The 22274-nt window shown below is 45.1% G+C and overlaps 1 protein-coding gene across 6 annotated transcripts in view; it reads left to right on the forward strand.

The window, feature by feature from the left end:
- mia2 (MIA SH3 domain ER export factor 2) overlaps nucleotides 1-22274 on the forward strand; it is a 66366-nt gene that overhangs the window by 28774 nt on the left and 15318 nt on the right. For 5 of the 6 annotated variants that reach the window (XR_011960455.1, XM_072568866.1, XM_072568864.1 and 2 more), the window contains exons 7-18: nucleotides 7026-7169; nucleotides 7318-7339; nucleotides 7443-7531; nucleotides 7814-7891; nucleotides 10591-10701; nucleotides 10856-10927; nucleotides 11013-11117; nucleotides 11909-12031; nucleotides 12114-12180; nucleotides 14259-14314; nucleotides 16562-16652; nucleotides 21902-22040. Coding sequence is in view for 5 of the 6 variants with exons in the window: in XM_072568866.1 (XP_072424967.1) it covers nucleotides 7026-7169; nucleotides 7318-7339; nucleotides 7443-7531; nucleotides 7814-7891; nucleotides 10591-10701; nucleotides 10856-10927; nucleotides 11013-11117; nucleotides 11909-12031; nucleotides 12114-12180; nucleotides 14259-14314; nucleotides 16562-16652; nucleotides 21902-22040 (1097 nt within the window). In the remaining variant the exon portion in view is untranslated. Of the gene's footprint in view, nucleotides 1-7025; nucleotides 7170-7317; nucleotides 7340-7442; nucleotides 7532-7813; nucleotides 7892-10590; nucleotides 10702-10855; nucleotides 10928-11012; nucleotides 11118-11908; nucleotides 12032-12113; nucleotides 12181-14258; nucleotides 14315-16561; nucleotides 16653-21901; nucleotides 22059-22274 lie in introns of all 6 variants that reach the window. The other variant, XM_072568867.1, reaches the window with a different exon arrangement.

Here is a 22274-nt window from a genome sequence, read left to right on the forward strand (position 1 = left end):
CTTAATTCATATATTTATGGCACCAATATTTGTTTGAACCCTGACAGAGAAAATATATTTAAGTATTCATCCTGGAAAAAGTATTTTTATTTTATGTTATGATGAATGGAGTATTTGGACTAGAGCACTGATGCATTCCTGTGATCTCACTCATGCATTTCCCCAACTTGCCCTCGCTCATGCCCTTCCCTACCCTGCCTTTCCCCCTTTCGTAACCCCTCTCTCTTACCCCATCACTACCTACCTCAACTACTCTCTCACACTCCATCAACCTGCCTTCTCCTTTTCAACCGTCACCACCCCAACAATCCCACTCCTTTCCCCAAACACCTCTACCCCCTCGCCAAACTCCCTACCCTCTCTTTCTCCCTCCCCTGCTATTAATCCCTCCCAATTCTCCTTCATCTGTCCTTCCATCCTTCCCTGCCTGTCCCCTTCCTTTTCTCTTCCACTCCCTTGATCCTTTCTCCTTCCCCTTTTCTCTCCCCTCCCCCTCCCCCTTTACCCCTTGTCTCCCTCCCAATTTTTTACCTTTCTTCCTCCCAACCCCACTCACTTTACCCTGTTTCCTCACTCCCTTATACTCTTTCCTCCTTCTTTCCCCCACTCCATCTCCTCTCCCATCCCCTTTACTCCATCCATTCCCTCCTGTTTTCCACCTCCCTAGCTTCCCTTGACCCCTTCCATCCTTTACCCTCCTCTTCTTTTACCCCTTTCCAGTATCACCTTCACTCACACTCCCCTTTCCTCATCCCCTTCTCACTTCACTTTCCCGTCACTTCCACCTGCACCAATTTCTTCCCCTTCCCATTTTTTCCATCCCACTTCCGGATCCCCTCCCTTTTCTTCCCTCTTCCCATCCCATCCCCACTCACCCCTCAACATGTCCTCCCCATCATATCACCAATCACCACCACACCTCCACTCTCCTGAGGAAGGATCACCGGCCCCAAAACATTAACTCTGATTTCTCTTGAGGCTGACAGACCTGCTGAGCATTTCCAGTATTTTTTTTGATCAATGATTTACAGCATCTGCAGGTATTCAGTTTTTATTTCTCATCCCATCCCCATCATACGCTATCCTCCCCAACCAATCTTTTTTTTAAGATTCCCTACATTTCCGCTCCTCCTTCTCCTCCAGCTGAACCTTCTCCCCATGTCCCCCCTCACCATTCCCCAACCCACCTCTCTACAGTCTCCCTCCCCACAACCCCTCTTCTCCCCCACAGCCTTCTCCACCACCCCCACCCCACGCCCCCCTTCTCCCCTACAGTCCTCTCCTCCTCTCCCTCACTCCTCCTCCCCCACACCCCATCACCCACATCCTCTCCCCTCCTACCCCTCACAACCTCCTCTCCCCACACCCCCTCCCCTCATCCCTCTCCCCATGTCCCCTCTACCTACCTACCACCCCCATTCCCCATACCCACCACCCTCATTCCCCACATGCCCCCTCCACCCAATCCCATGCCCTTTCCCTCCTCCCCATCACCTACCCATGCCCTCTCCACCCTTCCCACCACATCCCATGTCCTCTACCCACCACCCCCATGCCCCCTCCCTTCCCCATGCTCCCTCCATCTCCTCTCCATCACCCACCTACTTCCGCATCCGCCATCTGCTGCGCCAACACCCCTTCCCTGCATCCCCTCTCCTTCAAACCCCTCCATACCCCCCCCTCCACCGCCACCTCCCCCTCGCCCTGCCCCCCCTCCACCGCCACTTCCCCCTCGCCCTGCCCCCCCACCACCGTCACCCCCTCACCCTGCCCACTCTCCACCGCCACACCCTGCCCCCCTCTACCGCCACACCTTGCCCTTCCCACCACCACACCCACACCCTGCCCCCCCTTCCACCACTACACCCACTCGCCCACCTGCCACACCCCCTCACCCTGCCCCCCCTCCACCGCCACACCCTGCCCTTCCCACCGCCACATCCCCACTCTGCCCCACTTCCACCGCCACACCCCCTCACCCACCTCCCTCCACCACCACACCCGCTCACCCACTGCCACACCCCCTCACTCACTGCCCTCCACCACCACACCCCTCGCCCACTGCAACCCCCTCACCCACTCCCCTACACCGCCACACCCCTCGCCCACTGTCACCCCCCTCGCCCACTCCCCTCCACCGCCACACCCCTCGCCCATTGCCACCCCTCTCGCCCACACCCCTCGCCCACTGCCACCCCCCTCGCCCACTCACCACCACACCCCTCGCCCACTGCCACCCCCTCACCCACTCCCCACCACACCTCGCCCACTGCCACCCGCCTCGCCCTGCCCCTTCCACTGTCACACCCCTCGCCCACTGCCACCCCGCCTCGCCCTGCCCCCCTCTACCGCCACACCTTGCCCTTCCCACCACCACACCCCCACCCTACCCCCCCTTCCACCACTACACCCACTCGCCTACCTGCCATACCCCCTCACCCTGCCCCCCACCACCGCCACACCTTGCCCCCACTCCACCGCCACACCCTACCTGACACCACCGCCACACCTTGCCCCCACTGCACCACCACACCCTGCCCCACATCCACTGCCACACCCCCTCGCCCACTACCACCCATCCTCACCCACTAACCGCCATCCACCTCGCCGACTGCCACCCCCCTCGCCCACTACCCGCCAGCCCCTCGCTTTCTGCCACCCCCTTCGCCCACTGCCACCCCCCTCGCCCACTCCCCATCACCCCCTCGCCCTGCTCCCCCCACCGTCATCCCCCTTGCCCACTGCCACCCCCTAACCCTGCCCTCCCCACGTCGCCCCCCTCGCCCACTGCAACACCCCGCTCACCCTGCCCCCCCACCACCGTCACCCCCCTCGCCCACTGCCACACCTCGCTCACCTCCACACCCCTTGACCACTGCCACACCTACCTCACCCGCTACCCTCCACCGCCACACCTCTCGCCCACTGCCACCCCCCTCACCCACTGCCCTACACCGTCACACCCCTCGCCCACTGCCACACCGCTTGCCCACTGCCACACCCCCTCACCCACTGCCCTCAACCGCCACACCCCTCGCCCACTGCCACACCCCCTACTCCCTTCCACCGCCACACCCCCTCCCCTCCACCGCCACACCCCTCACCCGCTCCCCGCCACCCCCTCGCCTACTGCCACCCCCTCACGACTCCCCTCCACCGCCACACCCCCTTGCCCACTGCCACACCCACCTTCCCCTCCACTGCCACACCCCCTCACCCACTGCCCTCCACCGCCACACCCCCTTGCCCACTGCCACACCCACCTTCCCCTCCACTGCCACACCCCCTCACCCACTGCCCTCCACCACCACACCCCTCGCCCACTGCTACACCCCTCACCCGCTCCCCTCCACCGCCACACCCCTCGCCCACTGCCACACCCGCTCCCCTCTGCCACCACACCCCTCGCCCACTGCCACACCCCCTCACACACTGCCCTTCGCCACCACACCACTCACCCCCTGCCACACGCCCGCACCCACTGCCCTCCACCGCCAACCCCCTCGCCCACCGCCACCACCCCTCACCCGCTCCCCACCACACCCCTCGCCCACCGCCACCACCCCTCACCCGCTCCACACCACACCCCTCGCCCACCGCCACCACCCCTCACCCGCTCCACACCACACCCCTCGCCCACCGCCACCACCCCTCACCCGCTCCACACCACACCCCTCGCCCACCGCCACACCCCCTCACCCGCTCCCCGCCACCCCCTCGCCTACTGCCACCCCCTCACGACTCCCCTCCACCGCCACACCCCCTTGCCCACTGCCACACCCACCTTCCCCTCCACTGCCACACCCCCTCACCCACTGCCCTCCACCGCCACACCCCCTTGCCCACTGCCACACCCACCTTCCCCTCCACTGCCACACCCCCTCACCCACTGCCCTCCACCACCACACCCCTCGCCCACTGCTACACCCCTCACCCGCTCCCCTCCACCGCCACACCCCTCGCCCACTGCCACACCCGCTCCCCTCTGCCACCACACCCCTCGCCCACTGCCACACCCCCTCACACACTGCCCTTCGCCACCACACCACTCACCCCCTGCCACACGCCCGCACCCACTGCCCTCCACCGCCAACCCCCTCGCCCACCGCCACCACCCCTCACCCGCTCCCCACCACACCCCTCGCCCACCGCCACCACCCCTCACCCGCTCCACACCACACCCCTCGCCCACCGCCACCACCCCTCACCCGCTCCACACCACACCCCTCGCCCACCGCCACACCCCCTCGCCCACCACCACCACCCCTCACCCACTCCCCACCACACCCCTCGCCAACCGCCACCACCCCTCACCCGCTCCACACCACACCCCTCGCCCACCACCACCACCCCTCACCCGCTCCACACCACACCCCTCGCCCACCGCCACACCCCCTCGCCCACCACCACCACCACCCCTCACCCGCTCCCCACCACACCCCTCGCCCACCGCCACCACCCCTCACCCGCTCCACACCACACCCCTCGCCCACCACCACCACCCCTCACCCGCTCCACACCACACCCCTCGCCCACCGCCACACCCCCTCGCCCACCGCCACCACCCCTCACCCGCTCCACACCACACCCCCTCGCCCACCACCACCACCACCCCTCACCCGCTCCACACCACACCCCTTGCCCACTGCCACACCCCCTACTCCCCTCCACTGCCACACCCCCTACTCCCCTCCACACCCCTCACCACTACCACACCGCCCCCCTCCCACTCTCTACTCCCTCCCTCCCTCCCTCACTCCCTCACTCCCTCCCTCACTCCCCCCCTCCCTCACTCCCTCACTCACTCACTCACTCACTCACTCACTCCCCCAACCTATTCTCATTCTCCTTCCCGTCCCCCGTCTCTGTCCTCTTGCTCTCCACGAGAGCGGAAGTTGTTTCCCTGTAATGACCTTCGACTCGGATATGTAAAGGGAGACCGCTGTCTTTTAAAGATGGCGTTCGGCCCAGAGGGCCCGGTCTGACGGAGAGATAGAGAGAGCGCGAGGAGGAGGAGGCCGTGATTACAGCAGCTGGCTGGGGAACTGACCCTGGTATTTATGACGCGGGTTATTGTGATGTCATCTCGGCACAGGCGGTGTTTGGGAATTACAATAGTATTATACCATTCCCCCCCCCCATACAGTCTGGCTCACCTTGGGAATTACAGTAATATACTCCCCAGTTCAGTCAATGTTACCCCAAGGGTTACAATAACATCATCCGATGCGACCTTGGCAATTGCAGTAATATCTCAGCAGTATATCCGATCTTGTTATTGGAATAATAATAATAATTGCCCATGCACAGTCTGGTGTTCTTCAAGGAATTACAGTAATGTAACCTCAAATTGCAGTCATAACATCCAGAACGATCAGCACTATCCTAGGAATTGCAGTAATGCCTCTTGTTGGAGTCAGGGAAACCCAATTATATGTTCTGTTATATTCCGTGTCATCGCAGGAGGTTATATCATATCTTAGTTTATCTAGAGAAAAGAGGCTTGACCAGCTGAGTCTTTCCTGATAAGTATAACATCTCAATTTCTATATTATCTTATTGATTCTTTATTTGCACCTTTTCGGACTTCTGCATATTCTTTTAATCGTACAGAAAGCAGAATTATTTAGTGGTCCAAAGTATTATGTGACCAGTTCTTTCTCTCTTCTCCCCCCACCATGTACAGTATAAAGCAATTACTCTTTTTTTAAAAATTCTAACCTTTTTGAAATAAGTGCTTCAGTGCTTTAAGTTCTTTAATGAGCCGATTAAAATGTGTGATCCCCAGATCCAAATCCCTCTCTTATATTTTGATAGTTATTTCCAAGTGGTATGGGATTATTCTTGCACAAACGTGCCATCTTACACTAATATGTATTGAAGTTTGTTGCAGCTGTCCTCACAGCTCACGAATTAATCTCACAGTTCAATTTGGTGTAAGTGTGCAAAATTTTAAAACTCATTTCTAATTCCTAAGTCCAGTACTTTTGGGTAAATGATGAGCAACTATGGTCCCTCAGCCAAATCTTGTGGATATTATTTCCTGCCTTTTGCTTGACTGTGTAACTGCCTTTAACTCATTTGTCATACAAGCATAATTGTGTATGGAGCAATGGTACCTTTCACAAGTGGGCTTGTTGCAGTCTGACATGGTTTATCCTATTTGGTCCTCATTTTACCAATTTCTCATCTGTGGCTCCCAAGTTGTTTTTAGCATGTGAGAGCAGCAATATCCCAGTAAACTACTTTGGTAGACCAAGACCAGGAGAGAGCACAGGTTTCCTAATCCCAGCTGTTTAGGATTTGTTTAGCCTGGTTTAACTCTGTAGTGCATTTTCATGGTGTTCAAAAGAAGGTCACTTTAAACTTTTATTAAGAGTTCTGGGGAAACCAAATACCAATCCGGCACAACCAAATGAAAAATCAATGCAGCTTCCTTTGAATGTAAGCAAACATCGAAAAGCAGAGAGCAAGCACAAGAAGAGGAACTCAACAGCTTAGTCATTTGCATTGTCCAGTCATGTACCTGTTGAACCACTGCCAAACCAGCCTGTCACCATTGCCTTAAAGGAAAATAAGGGTATTACCAAAAGAATGTGACAACGATAATGTCATGCCTTCTGGCATTGTTGATAATATTATCCTGACTGACATCTCTTCCACTGGTACATTTGATTACATCACTTTCTTTGTTGATGCATGTAACAGCTTGTCCATTAATTTTGTTCATATTGTTATTACTCTCAACTGTTAAGCTGACAAATATTTCTGGCAGTGATCTCTGGCTATGATTTGGGTAATGATACTGATTTGGGTATTACCAGTTGCGGGTGTTTGGTAATATTACTGCTACTATAGATCACATCATTGCTGTTACTTTTGTTAATATATTTGATTTGACTGTCAAATTGCTGTCACTATTATCTTCTCCATTTATTATAGAAAATATTACCCACAATCTAGGTATTACTGTTACTGATGCTTCCTTAAACCTTGCCCCGTCTCTGAGTGATACTTTTTTTCAGTTCTACCTGAAGGTGATGGATGCGTTGTCTGAAGATGCTGAAACTATTTTGAACCTGCAAGGTACTTACACCGAGTTGTTCCTGATTCCAGCTCTGGTGGGGTTTGTTACCACATTGCTGTTTATACAAAGGATCTGCCAAGCAGTAAGTATGTTTGTTGCAAATTACAGTTACTTATTTTACAAAACTTACTTCACAAAATAAATGCATCAATATACTCTAGAGACGATGATGTTCATGTGATGCTTGTATTGAACTACGTGTTAACTGATAGTATATGCTTTCTTTTCAGATCAAAAGCAGAAGGTACTTCGGTAAGTCACGTTAGTTTTATGTATTACATCCTGATGCAGTGAGTTTACATTTGTATTATAATCAGTTTATCTTTCAATTTCATTATATTTCGAATTTTTTTAGGGAGAGAAAAACAACTTGCAGGGACAGTTTCTCAGCTGCTGGATGAAAAATGTAAATTTCTCGAAAGACTAAGTGATTGCACACAAAAGGTATGTACAGTAGTTTCTACTACTTCAGTTGTCCTATTGTTTGTTACCAGCTGCTGAATTGTAACTTTTACTATTACTAATTAAAAGCTGGTCAGTTGAAAATCTGCTCATTTTAGTGTAAAGTCTATTTGGAGAAGTAATGCATTTTTAACTTAATTTATTACAATTTAATATCCAGAATTGATTGAACTGCCACGATTTTTTCATTTGTACAAAAATAAGTTAAGATCTATCTTTATTAATTATTTATCTATAGTTTAAAACAATTGTTCTCATTTTCAGTACAAAGAATTTGAATCATCTATAAAGAATGCTGCTGACTTAAAAGAATCAACAGAAACAACAACTTTACAGCTTCAGGTAAGAATATTGTGAGTTAGTTTCAGGAAAAATATTTGAATAAGATGGCCAGAAGATTGAGGATGAGTGAAATTTAAAATTATCTTTAGAGCTATAACCTAAAAATATATTGTCAAGTATATGTGGATCTGTTTTATGCTCTACTGTATATGAGTCAAAAGGATTGATACTGAGGAGTGCTCTAAGGAGCACCCACTATTTTGTCATATGGACTTGTGGGGAGAACAGCTTTGGGTTTTGGAGGAGTAAGATCTAACATCTAAGTTCTCCTCATAGTCACTGTAACTGACAGCTGTAAACTTGACCCTATTTCGTGAGCACTAACAAGGTATTAAAAGTGCTGCCAGTGAAAGAAAAGGCACAACCTGATCACGATACCCAATGTCAGGGTGTTCCACAGAGCTACCCTCCTCTTAGTAACCTCACCAAGTGAACTCCTCTCACTGCCACTCTCAAGTGGCCTGGATTCCTCATCATTGCTAGAGATCTTCCTGTGTGCATTGTCAGCAGCTACACTTCCAATGACAGCTGCATAACCCTGATTGGTTGGTGACTTGAGGATAGGGGAGGAATGGTGGAATTTTTGCCCCGGAGGGATCCTGTGGAAGACTTGGTGTTGCCTAGTTGAGCATTTGAGACTTTCCAAAGAGGGCAGTGTGTGTTTAACAGATCAACATCCGTATTTTGAATTAAACAGTAGAAGACTTTTCGGGTATTTACAAAAGCTTCATTGTAAATTTATAGTTTAACTCAAATACCAGTTTAATTATTCTCTTCTCTATTCTTTCTTCATCCAGAAGCCAACCCCACAAGAGAAGAACTCAGCTCTATCTTTTTAAATAAACCAAATAACCAGATTAAGAAACAAAAAACAAACTGCTCAACAAGAATATTGTATTATTAATCAAAACCTGAAAACAGGGGTAAATCTGAGGGGGGGGGGTGTTGGGAAACTGAATCAAAATAATGTTGGGTGGGGGAGAAGCTAATATATCCCAGATCCTACAGTGGCCACTTTAGAATCCAGTTGTTTTTAAAGACATTTTCTAATCAGCCCATTCAGGCATGTAATTACACACTTCTGGAGCAGGTGGAACTTGAATTTGGGTCTTCTGGCCTAGAGGCTGCAACACCCCCACTTTGTTGTCTCACAAGTCTTCCCTAATTGTAGATATTTATAATCAGCCTGGTCAGATGTGTTATGAGGGAACTCTGGACTTTTGGCCCAAAGGTAGAGACACTCCCACAGCACAACAAAAGCACCAACTCTCTTTTTCTGAAATAAAGAAACCCACCACTAAATTAGCCAATCACCAGTGAACTACCACGAGGGACTGTGTAAAAATAACAGGAAAAAAAGAAGGGGATGAAAGCAAAATAGTGTTGGAGGGGGAAATAATGCACCCCAGTCCCCTCAATGCCCAGTTAATAACTCAGTTTTCATTTTCCAAACTTAGCCCAACTTTAGAAATTCTATCCTAGTTTAAAGATATTGTTACTGAATCTTGTGCAGATATTTAATGATATGCCTCTGGGGCGGGTGGGAATTGATCTTAGTCTACTACCACTGTGCCACAAGTACCCTAACTTTTCTTTTTTGTGTGACTATTGATTTATTTTAATGTACAAAGATTAATTTCATGTAGCTATTTACTAATAACCCTGCTTGAAGATGTTATTGTACAGCTCTGGAGTAGGTGGGACTTGAATTCAGGCCACCTGATTCAGAGATAGGGATACTATTACTGCGCCACAAGAGCCCTTACGAACCAGCTCGTTTTTTTTTTAAGTCAACCTGTTCAGATATGTTATGGCACAGCATTGGTGTAGATGGGACTTGACCCCAATTCTCCTAACCCAGTGGTAGGAACATTATAATTACATTATTAGAACCCTCCAGAACCCAGTTCTTTAGATATTTTATAATCAGCATGTCCACAGATGTTATTGCATCCCAGTGATGCCTTTCAATAACTGTGTTGACAATGTCAACTTTTTCATCAGTGATGCAGCTCTTTCCCTTCAGTGTAATATTAGCATTAAACATCTTGCATTATGCTCACCGTTACAGTGTTCTAAACCAAACATTCTGAATTGATCATAATTTGAAGTATATCTCTTAGATTGTTTTGCATATTTAGCATTTTCATACCCTTCTGACTACTTAATTTTTTTTCTTTGTGTTTCTCATTTCACAATTGAACTATCTACTGCCAACTAATTCCCTTTTTCAAGAATCATGTATTTCAGACCATACCAATAATTATCAAAGAGAAAGATGTAAAGTGGGAGTTGGCAGTGATTAGTTTGTAATTTCAAATATTCGATTAGGAATTCCAGGATCATGTGCAGATTTTTAATATGGGGATTTTAAAATAATCAGTCTTCCCTGTTGCCATTTTATAAAATTAATTTTACAACTGCTGATACAGCATAGAACAGACTCAGTTTTATGTGTTGGATGTTTGTGTGAGGGGAGGAAGAAGGTTGCAATCTTGCTACATCGAAAGAAAATCTGATCCAATTAGAGTTTTTATGCTTTTCTAACTTAAGTTAAAATCTCCTTATTCTTGATTTCAGATGGTGGCAAAAGGGTGTTAAAATAGCTTTGAGGAGCTAAGTTTTTTTTTGCAGTTGAGTTTTTCTGTACAGGTGAGATGATGTTTAGGATCAACTTCATTTGTAAAACTTTTTCTTAGGACGCATATGCCAAGTTGGATAAGTCAAATGGCAATCTTAGACAAACCATTGATCAGCTCACACAGGACCTAGAAGAAGAAAAGCAAACCAGATCCCAGTGCAGCAATTTGGTATGTAGTAACTGAGCAGTTCCATTTTTTTTATTTTAATCCATTGTTAACTATTATAACTAGCTAACAGCTGTATAAAAGTGTTGTCAAATGTATGAAGAAAGCTGGAAGTATTGGTCCTGTATAGTTTTAATTGCAAGTTTACTGCTTGCAGATTACAGAAATCCGAGCAAATTTAACTACCCTAGAAAATGAAGCACAGAACCTTCAAGTCCAAATTGAAGAGGTAAGGCATACAACACACGATTGAGTAATGCTGATTTTGTTTACAATGAGACAGAAAATAATTCAATGTCTGTTTGTATTTTAAGACTACAAATGAATTAAAAGCAATTCAGATTAACAACTCCAAGCATCAGGAATCCTTCCAAACTGCGCAAGAAGAAAATTATCATCTTAAACAAAGCAAAGAACAGGTATGGCTGAAATATTTCACTCAAACATTTTATATCCTGCAAAGTATAAAATGTATCTGTTTGGCCTTTGTTTCTTCAAGGATGCTAACTGATATTGTGTATAGAATAACAATGAGCTATGGCAGTGATAATTTAATGATGATTAACTAGAGATGAGTTTAATAATAATTAAAGAGGGTTTAGTATGATTTGTTTGAATTTTTTTACCCTTTTATGTTGTAATATTTTTATTCCTTTGACCATCTTGCAGCATAAACTGTGGTTCTCATTTTGTATGAAACAATGAAACGTTTTCCAAGCTTCTCACCATCTTGCGCAGCATCTAATAGCTAAGAGATATTGAAGTTAACTTTTGCAAACCATTTTCTTTCTCCCTTTCTATAGGATAGTGCCTAGCTTCCAATCTCCAGTTTTTGATAAGTGTCCTGATTTAAGATTTGGAATTTATTTTGTATAATCATGGCTATTCATTTGTAACCAAGTTCACTAGGTTGTATTTTTGAATATCAAAAGTTACAATGTTTTCTTTCCAGCATTGTCTAATAACAGTTTGTCACTGTATATTTAATTTCTCCTCTGTTCAAATTTTTAAGCCTTTGTGCAGTTTTGTCTGGACTTGTGGATCTGGATGCTAGTTCACTTTTATGTTCTATTTTATAACTAAGTGGATAATTGTATTTGTTATAACTGAGATGCAGGTTCTTGATCGGATCAAATGTTTTGAATGTATTGATCATACCCCACTATGTAGCGGGTGTCTTACAAGCCATTCTCATGATTGTATTCTGTAGCTATTGCAAGAATCAGAAGGATGGGAGGAGCGGTACAGTGAACGTTCTGAACAAATTAAATTATGCGAGAAGACACAGAAAGATATTCGGAGAGTTTTTGCAAGTAAAGAGAATGAGGTGAAGGTAAGGTCTTGTTCCTATAAAATCAAGTAATAATGCAAGCAGTTCTTAAAAATATTCATTTCTGATTTTTCTTTATTTACAGACTCTAACAAGCTGCCTTCTAAAGATGAAATTATGGAATGTACCTGAGGAGGAAAGTCCTACTGAAGGTAATAGCTAGGGCAAAATGGATCTAAACCTGAAAGTGGGGAGTGCTTAGCTAGTGATTCAGTGAATTAATATTAGGTCTAATTGAAGAGTTTTTTTTAAAAAAGAATAGCTAAATCTAGTTGTTGGTGTGTTTGCTGGTACCAATAATAGTCTGGAAAAAGAAGATAAAAAAAAGGAACAGGAGAAGATCATACAGCCCATTCAAGCCTGATCTGCCATTCAGACTTAGGACTTTGTCTCTACCTTCCTGTTCTTTCCCTGTATCCCTTGATTTCTCAGGTAATCAATCAGCCTATCTGCAGTTTAAATCTTTTCAATGATGGTGCATCTGTAACTCTCAAGTTAGAGCCTTCCAAAGATTCACAACACTTTGGAAAAGATTTCTCCACATCTCGCTGTACTAGTTCTGCCATCTTTAGTGACTTATGCTCATAAATCTCTCTCTGCTCCTGCACATCTTTTATTATAGTGCCCTCTTTATAATGTATCCTCATGTTATTTATACCAAATGAATTACTTCATTTGTATCTTCATTGAATCTTATTTGCTACCCACCCATCTGCCTAGTTCACCAACTTGTCCATGTTGTTTTGTAGCATTACACCACCCTCACAGTTTACAATGTTTCCAACTTCTGTACCATTGCAAACTTGGGTATTGACTTCAGCCCATTAAGAGATTATTAATATAAAGCAGGAAAATAAATGGTTCTGTAACCTGACCCTTGGGGAATGCCACCACAAACCTTCCTCCAGCCTGAAAAATATCCTTTAACTCTGTCTTCCTTTCCTTCAACTGATTTTGTATCCACATTGCTATTGTCCCTTTACTCCACAAGCTATACCTTTTCTCACAACTCCGTATAGCACTGTATTGAATACCTTTTGAAAGTCCATGTAATCACGTCAACAGCATTACCCTTATTGTGGGCTCCTCAAAAATCTCCAGAATTTCTTTATTGTTAAGATTGTTCTGACAATTCAGAAATTACCCTGGTACTAAACCCCCAGCCATCCATTGAAAGTAGCTATTTCTCAAAATATGGGGTAATAATTGTTTAGCTGTTTTATTTCTTTTGTAGTGTTATTTGCTTACAGCATCAATTAATTTGTTGGTTGGTTGGTTGGTTGGTTTGTTTGTTTTAATACAAATGATGCCAATGTCTTGCTGAAGTTCAGGTGCTTTCCTACATATGTCCTTATTCGGTAGCAGTGATATTGACTGGAAAACTAGGGAGAAGTTTTGGGAGTTTGAACAGACCTCCAAAGTAGAGTTTAAAAATACATAAGGATTAATTGTGATTTACTTCTTCAAAAAAAAATCTTGTTACATACAATGCATGTCATAAAAAACACTTCAACACTTAAATATGAGTTATTAAATAACTACTTACCACAATCCTCTTGCTGACGGCCTGTTTTGCCCACTGCTTTCCTTCTCCTTGCCAACCCTCTCACTTGCCATTTCACTCCACAATGATCTCACTCAGTCCATTCTCCTGTTTGCTGAACTACCAGCTTAACATTTCCCTCACTGACCCTTTGGCGTGCTGCTTCCCTCTCTGAACCGTTGTGAGCAAGGGCTTAAGAGATGGATAACAAAAGCAAGGAAGTGCAAGTGGGAGGGAAGGAGAAAGTGGCACAGGCAGCTCGTGGGAAATTTGTGAGGGAAGTGGTGAGTAAAGGAGGCGTGGTGGGAAGGCGAGTATAGGACGGGCACTAAACATGAGGATGGTAATGAGTAGGAGAATTAGTGAGCAGGTTAATGGCAGCAAGCTGATAGCTCTGAAAGACTACAGCAAAGCCACGTTCAGGCCACAGATGGCTCAAGGGCCAGATTCTGAATAGTACTGCTGAATAGGATGAAGTAATATCATTTTTATCTTTTGAACACTGTCCTAAGTTCTGATTGAATGAGCTGGATCAACTAATTCTGGTTAAGGACCTTCCCACTAATATGCCACACTTTCACTTAGTATGTGTGCTTCCAGGTTGATTGGTGTTAAATTTCATGGCCTTTTTTTGGATTCTCAGAAGGCTAACTTGTTTGTCTAAAACATGTTTTTTTTGTGTCTTAGAAATGTCAGAAGAACAACAAAAGGAAAAAATTGAAAAATTGATTTATTTTGCGAAGGTAAGTTACAGTTTGCGGTATAATCTCTATGGTATGTCACTTGTTTTCATACTTTCTAATAAGATATTCCTGGGCAATATTCTATCTTCCTGATGCTCCACATAATGTACTTGCTTTGAAATGTGTGATTTGAATGTTAAGTTTTACAGTATGCCAACATATCCTAATATCCTTTGTACTACTGGAGAGATAGTGATTCTCACAGAAAAATAAAACAGTTAGTACCATTAACTGTTTGTTCAATATACAGAACAACCTCAGTTAGCCGAACTTCAATTATCCTGTAAAAACGCTATCTGCTATCTGAACTCTGTTATCCAAACAAAATACTCCCCACCCAATCGAGGTTGTTCTGTGCTGTATTTTGGAGAAATGAACTGGAGTGCTTCTGCACTGCTGCTTCCATTCAACAAAACATGAAAAAAAACTTAGCATAACTTAGCTTAGCCCTTTCTTGTCCCTAATTAATTAATAAAGTATTTTTAATACATAGAGGACAATGTTTTTTATATATCACCGAACCACAATTTTACATAAACGGAAGCAGAGTGAAATCTTGTGGAGATGTAAAGGGTCTCCGCCACTGGCTGAAGTGTTGCAAGAGCCCTGAGCACAGCTTTTCAGGAAGGCTTGCCACGTTTTGTTCCACTCAGGCACTTGACAGGCCAGCAGCAGGCTCTACGCAGAATCGGAGCAAGTGGGAAATGATCTGTCTTCCAAGAGCAACAAGTCAATCAGCAGCAAGGTCCCCTCCCCATCCCAAAGCCCCCAAGGTTAACTTCAAGAAAGAAAGATAAGAGAGTCTAGGTGTCTTCTGTGGCTACCCCCATTTCAAACAGGTATGCTGTTTTGGAAAATATAAGGGGTGATGGATACTCAGGGGAATGTAGCACAAACTGCCATGTTTCTGGTATTGAGACTAGCTTTAATGCAACGAGGGGTATGTTTTTTTTTAAAAGCAAGGGCAATTCACCTAACCTACTAGTTTAGTTCCAAGAGATCAATTGTGTTAGGGGACTTTCTAGTCTGAGGTACAGAAAGACATTTCTGTGGCCAGCAGTGAAAAGTCAGAATGGTGTGTTGCTTCCTTTATGTCAGGATCAAGGATGTCTCCGAGAGAGTGCAAAATGTCTTCACGGGGGAGAGGGGCCAGCAGGAGGTTATTGTACACATTGGAACCAATAACATAGGAAGGGAAAAGGTTGAGATTCTGAAGGGAGATTTCAGAGAGTTAGGCAGGAATTTAAAAAGGAGGTCCTCGAGTAGTAATATCTGGATTACTCCCGATGCTACGAGCTAGTGAGGGCAGGAATAGGATAGAGCAGATGAATGCATGGCTGAGGAGCTGGTGTATGGGAGAAGCATTTTTGGATCATTGGAATCTCTTTTGGGGTAGAAGTGACCTGTACAAGAAGAACAAATTGCATCTAAATTGGAAGGGGACTAATATACTGGCAGGGAGAGTTGCTTGAGCTGCTCGGGAGGATTTAAACTAGTAAGGTGGGGGTGGTGGTGTGGGACTGTCCAAAATCTGTCCACCATCCGCAAGACACAAGTTGGGAATGTGATGGAATGCTGTTAAATTGCCTTGAAGCACCAGCAATAATCAGAAAAAACACACACATACCATCTGAAACAAAGCACCCCACTTGATTTGCACCCATTCAGCACCTCAAACTTCAAACTTCATTCCCTCCACCCCCAGAGTACTGTGGCAGCAGTGTGTGTGTACTATTTACAAGATGAGCTCACCAAGGCTCCTTTAACTGGGCCTTCAAAACATGTGATCTTGATCACCCAGAAGAACAAGGGCAGAAGAAATATGGGGAATTCATCACCTGTAGGTGTCCCTTCCACTTACCATTCTGATTTGGAAAAATCTCACTTTATTTTCCTCCACTGTGTCAAAAACCTGTGGCAAATCTAATCTGACTGCAGTGATTCAAAGTGATGTCTGATCGTCATCTGGATAAGGACAGTCGAGAATGGGCAATAGCTGCTAGCCTTTATGGTCACACTGTTGTTTCAAGAATGAATATAAAAAATATACATAAAGTAATTGATCCAGCACAGGAGACCATCACTCAGCTCATCAGACCCGTGAGAATGAAAATTGTCCCTATATAATTTGCTGATATCGATTTGCCAGCAATTAGCCACTTAAAATAAAATAAAAGCTTTAAAACTCCATTGTGACAATGTGATGTTTGTAACTATTGTTTTGAAATACTTTTAAATCTCTTTTAGTTAAATGCTGATTTGAAGTCAGCGGAAGATGAAAGAAATCAGATTTATAGCAAGTTATCTGATGAAATCAAAGCAAAGCAAGAGCTGACGGGTAAATACAAGAACTTGAAACATTCATCTATTCATTGTAGAATATTACTATATCATGTGTCTGTTTTTAAGAAGCAGATTGCATCAGTACATGGTTGGAAAGTTCCATTCCAGTGTTGGTTTTTATTTGAGGAAATTTCTTAAGCAACATTTTTATTTCCTTATAACCAGTTTGAGGTTTTCCCTCTTCGGTGTTTAGTACATAGAACAGTACAAGCCATTCACCCCTCTATGTTGTGTTGACCTTTTATCCTACTCTAAGGCTAAACTAACCTACAGACCCATCCATCTGCCTATCCAAGTATCACTTAAATGTCCCTCAAGTATCTGACCCTACTACCACTGCTGGCAGTGCATTCCACACACCCACCACTCTCTGTGTAAAGAACTGACCTCTGACATCTCCCCTAAACCTTCCTCCAATCACCTTAAAATTATGCTCCCTCATGATAGACATTTCCGCCCTCGGAAATAATCTCTGACTATCCACTCTATATATGCCTCTCACCATCTTGTACACCTCTACCAAATCACCTCTTATCCTCCTTTGGTCTAGTGAGAAAAGCCCTAGATCCCTCAACCTTTCTTCATAAGCTATGCTCTCCAGTCCAGGCAGCATCCTGGTAAACCTCCTCTGCACCCTCTCTAATGCTTCCACATCCTTCTTGTAATGAGGTGACCAGAACTGAATACAATATTCCAAGTGTGGTCTAACCAGGGCTTTATTGACCTGCAGCATAGCCTTGCAGCTCTTAAGCTCAATTCCCCTGCCGATGAAAGACAACACACCATACGCCTTCTTAACAACCTTTTCAACTTGGGTGGCAACTTTGAGAGATCTGTGGATATGGACCCCAAGACCCCTTTATTTCTCCACACTGCAAAGAATCCTGCCTTTAACCCTCTAATCTGCATTCACATTTGACCTTCCAAAATGAATCAGTTCACATTTTTCCAGGTTGAACTCCATCTGCCACTTATTAGCCCAGTTCTGCATCCTGTCAATGGCCCGTTGCAACCTACAACAGCCCTCCAAACTATCTATCATTCCAACAACCTTCATGCCATTGGCAAGCTTACGAACCCACCCTCCACTTCCTCATTCAATTCATTTATAAAAATCGCAGAGAGCACAGAATAGATTCCTGCAGAGCACTACTGGTCACCAAGCTCTAGGCTAAATATTTTCCATCAAGTACTACTCTCTGTCTTCTATGGGCCAGCCAATTCTATATCCAGACAGACAGGTTTCCCTGTATCCCATGCCTCCTTACTTTCTGAATGAACCTACCATGGGGAACCTTATCAAATGCCTTGCTAAAATACATATACACGACATCCACTGCTCTACCTTCATCAATGCATTTTGTCACATCCTCAAAGAATTCAATAAGGCTCTCACAAAGCCATGCTAACTATCTCTAATCAAGCTATGCTTTTCCAAATAATCATAAATCTTATCTGTCAGAATCCTCTCCAGTAATTTCCCCACGACCAATGTAAGACTGACTGATTGGTCTGTAATTCCCAGGGTTATCCCAATTCCAGGTCATTGAACCTCAAACTGAGCTACACATCTTCTCTAAAATTGCTTATCCCTATTCCCTTTCTTGAACAAGGGAATAACATTTGCCATCCTCCAATAATCTGCAGTAGTGAAGTGGACAGTGAGGACACAAAGATCATCGCCAAAGGCGAACCAATCTCTCTCCTCGCATCCTATAGTAACCTTTGGTATCTCCTGTCTGTCCCAGGGGCCTTTAATATTCTCATGTTTTTTTTAAATTTCCAGCTCATCCTCCTCCTTAACGTTAGCTTGTTTCACATTGTCCTCACAAACGATAAGGTCCCTCTCATATTTGAATACTGAAGCAAGTATTCATTAACGACTTCCCTTACCTCCTCTGACTCAATCCCACCCTCCTACAGCAGCTCTGCAGCCACGTGTTCAGCTGCACTCGCTCCCTGTTCCCTCCACTTTCCTTGATTGGCCCTACCCTCACTGTGGCCATCCTCTTGTTCCTCACATAAATGTAGAACGCTTTAGGGTTTTCGTTAATCCTACCCGCCAAGGCTTTTTCATGCCCCCTTCTCGCTCTCCTAATTCCATACGTCAGTTCCTTGTTGGCTACCTCGTAACCCTCTCGAGCCCTGTCTGATCCTTGCCTCCTCAACCTTAAGTTTCCTTCTTCCTCTTGACTAGATGTTCCACATCTCTTGTCATCCAAGGTTTTTCACCCTATCATCCCTTCCTTGCCTCAGTAGAACAAACCTATTCAGTACTTGCAGCAAGTGCTCCCTAAACAACCTCCACATTTCTGTCCTGCATTTCCCTGTAACTCCCCCTCCCCCAGTTAAATATTTTCCCATACCGTCTGCACCTGTCCCCCTCCATGACTATAGTAAAGGTCAGGGAGTTATGATTGCTATCACCGAAATGCTGTCCCACCAAGAGATCTGACACCAGATCTGGTTTGTTGCCAAGCTCCAGATCCAATGTGGCCTCCCCTCTAGTCGGCCCATCTACATATTGAGTCAGGAACCCTTCCTTGGCACACCTGACAAAGTCTGCTCCATCCAAACTATTGACAGTAAGGAGGTTCCAATCAATATTATGGAAGTTGAAGTCACTCATGATAACAAACCTGTTACTTCTGCACATTTCCAAAATCTGCCTCCCAATCTGCTCCTCTGTGTCTCTGTTACTATTGGGGGGGTTCTATAGAAAGCTCCCAGTAAAGTAACTGCTCTTTTCCACCCATAATGATTCAGTAGACAAACCCCCTTTGACAACCTCCCTTTCTGCAGCTATTATGCGAACCCTGATTAGCAATGCCACTCCCCCACATTTTAACTTCTCTCCTTATTCCTTTTGAAATACCTAAACCCCTGAACATCCAACAACCACTCCTGCCCCCATGATATCCAAGTCTCCATTATGGCTACAGCACCGTAGCTCCAAGTACTGATCCATGCTCCAAGTTTATCACACTTATTCCTGCCGCTTCTTGCCTTAAAATAGACAGACTTCAATCCATCACACTGACTGCAACTTTGCTCTATCAATTGTTTATCCTTCCTCTCAGACTCTCTGCATATTGATTCTACATGTTCACCAGATACCCCATCCTTTGATCCCTAGCTCCGGTTCCCATCCTCCTGTCAAAGTAGTTTAAACCTTCCCAAAGTGCGCTAGCAAATTTCCCACCCAGGATATTGGTGCCCCTCCAGTTCAGTTGCAACCTATCCTCCTTTTACAGGTCGCATTTTCCCCTGAAGATATCCCAATGATCCAAAATATCGCAATCCCACCCTCCTACACCAGCCCTGCAGCCACGTGTTCAGCTGCACTCGCTGTCTGTTCCCAGCCTTACTAGCCCGTGGCATTGGTAGCAATTCTGAGATTACTCCTCTTCTCGTCCTGCCGTTTTAGCTTCCAAGCTAACTCCCTGTATTCACTTTTCAGGTCCTCATCCCTGTTCCTAGCTGTGTAATTGGTACCGATGTGTATCACGACTTCCAGCTGCTCACGTTCCCCCTTAAGAATCCTGTAGACTCAATCCAAGACATCTCTGACCCTGGCACCCAGGAGGCAACATACCATCTGGGAGTCTTCCACAGGACCACAGAATCTCCTGTCTATTCCTCTCACCGTTGAATCTCCTATCATTATCACTCTCCTATTCTCCCCGCTTCCCTTCTGAGCCACAGAGCCAGGTCAGTGCTGCAGATGTGGTTGCTGTGGTTTTCCCCTGATGGGTAAACCCCCTCCATCTCCAAAAACAAAACAGTGTCCAAAGTGGTGTACTTATTATTGAGGGGATTAGCCACAGAGGATTCCTGCGCTGACAGCCTATTCCCTTTCCCTCTATTATTTTTCGAGATTTCCATTTCTACGTGTATGGAATGAGCTGCCAGAAGAAGTAGTGGAGGCTAGTACAATTGCAACATTTAAAAGGCATCTGGTTGGATATATAAATAGGAAGGGTTTGGAGGGATACGGGCCAGGTGCTGGCAGGTCAGACTAGATTGGGTTGGAATATGTGATCAGCATGGATGTATTGGACCGAAGGATCTGTTTCCGTGCTGTACATCTCTATGACTCTAATTCTTACAGGTTTGTCAGGCATGATCTCCCCTTGACAAAGCCAGTCTGAATCAGCCCAATTTTACCATGCAGTTCCAAGTACTCTGCAATTTTATCCTCAATAATGGACTCTCAAATCTTAATAACAACTGAGGTCAGGCTAACTGGCCTCTAATTTGCCTCTTGTGCCTCCTTCACCTCTTAAACAAGGGTTCTGCATTAGCCATTTTTCAGTTCTCTGGGACCCTCCCTGACTCCAGTGATCCCTGAAAGACGGAAACACTTAATAGAAAAAATAGTGAACATTGTGAAGAACAGAGAAATTTAAGCGCTAAAATAAATTAAGTAGCCACAAAGGCCAGTAGCATTTTGAGTTTTATAAATAGAGACATAGAGTGAAAAAGTGTAAGTTCTCTCATTGGTTAAACAGTTCTGTGCCTTATAGAAGGACTTTAGAGCAAGAGGTAGTGCACAGTGAAGATAATGGGACCAGGAATGAGGGGTAACATGATGTACTGAGACGGTTTCCCCATTTCTATGAAGATATTTAATCGAACTAATTAAAATAATGAACGTTTGAGTTATGGTGACTGAGAAAATATTGTTTTTGACCGGTGGAGAGTCAATGATTTGGATCATCACTTTAAGTTAGGTTCTAATTTGGAAAAAGTTAGTAGAAATTTCCAAGAGTTATTGGAGTACATAACTTTTGCCACGGGTAGTAGTTGAGGCAGAAACCTGTGTGTTTTATGAGAGAAATGATTAAACACATGAAGCATGGATAGAATGTAAGACAATTGGATTATTCTTGTTATAGCAAAGAGGAATGGCCTGTTTCTGTGATTTAAAATGTTATTGTTCTCTGGCTCGTCATCTTTCAACAAACAACCAGTTTCACTTGGATACCATGTACTGTTGATTTACTGTCCTTTTGCTGGCAGTCTCTCTGCACATTTCCAAAATACAAATTTCTAGTTTCAATGTGCTTGCATTGGCACATGGTATGCTATTTTACATCTTGTTTCTTTTTGTTAATACCTTCACTCTTCCCATGCTTAATATTTTTCCTAATCCATAATTGTCCTGAAAATTCTCTTCTGTGACTATTTTGTGGTATGGCTGCTGTCAAACAAAATACAACTGAACTTCTTTCCATTTGGCAGAGCGAATTGAAAAACTTCAATTAGAACATACTTCTGTACAAAATGAGACAACTCAGTTTGAGACTGAATACAAGACCATTCAGCAGAAGTTAAAGATCATGACAGAATTGTACCATGAGAAAGAGATGGAACTTCAAAGGTACAAAGCATGATTCAGGTAGAATTTAAATTAAAATGAATCATATAGGAACATAATTACATTAGTCTCAGAAAATCTGGTTGTATTTAGTAATACGATGCTGATTTTGATGCTTATACTTGGTCCTGATCTTAACTTTGAGAAGAGAGGGGGAATAAGGTGAAATCCAGATCGTTTCTTAATGTGAGGGAAAAACATGAGGAAACATTGCTTTCTATTCACAAGCGTGTATGT

The sequence above is a fragment of the Chiloscyllium punctatum genome, chromosome 4, assembly GCF_047496795.1.
Source record: "Chiloscyllium punctatum isolate Juve2018m chromosome 4, sChiPun1.3, whole genome shotgun sequence".
NCBI lineage: Eukaryota > Metazoa > Chordata > Chondrichthyes > Orectolobiformes > Hemiscylliidae > Chiloscyllium > Chiloscyllium punctatum.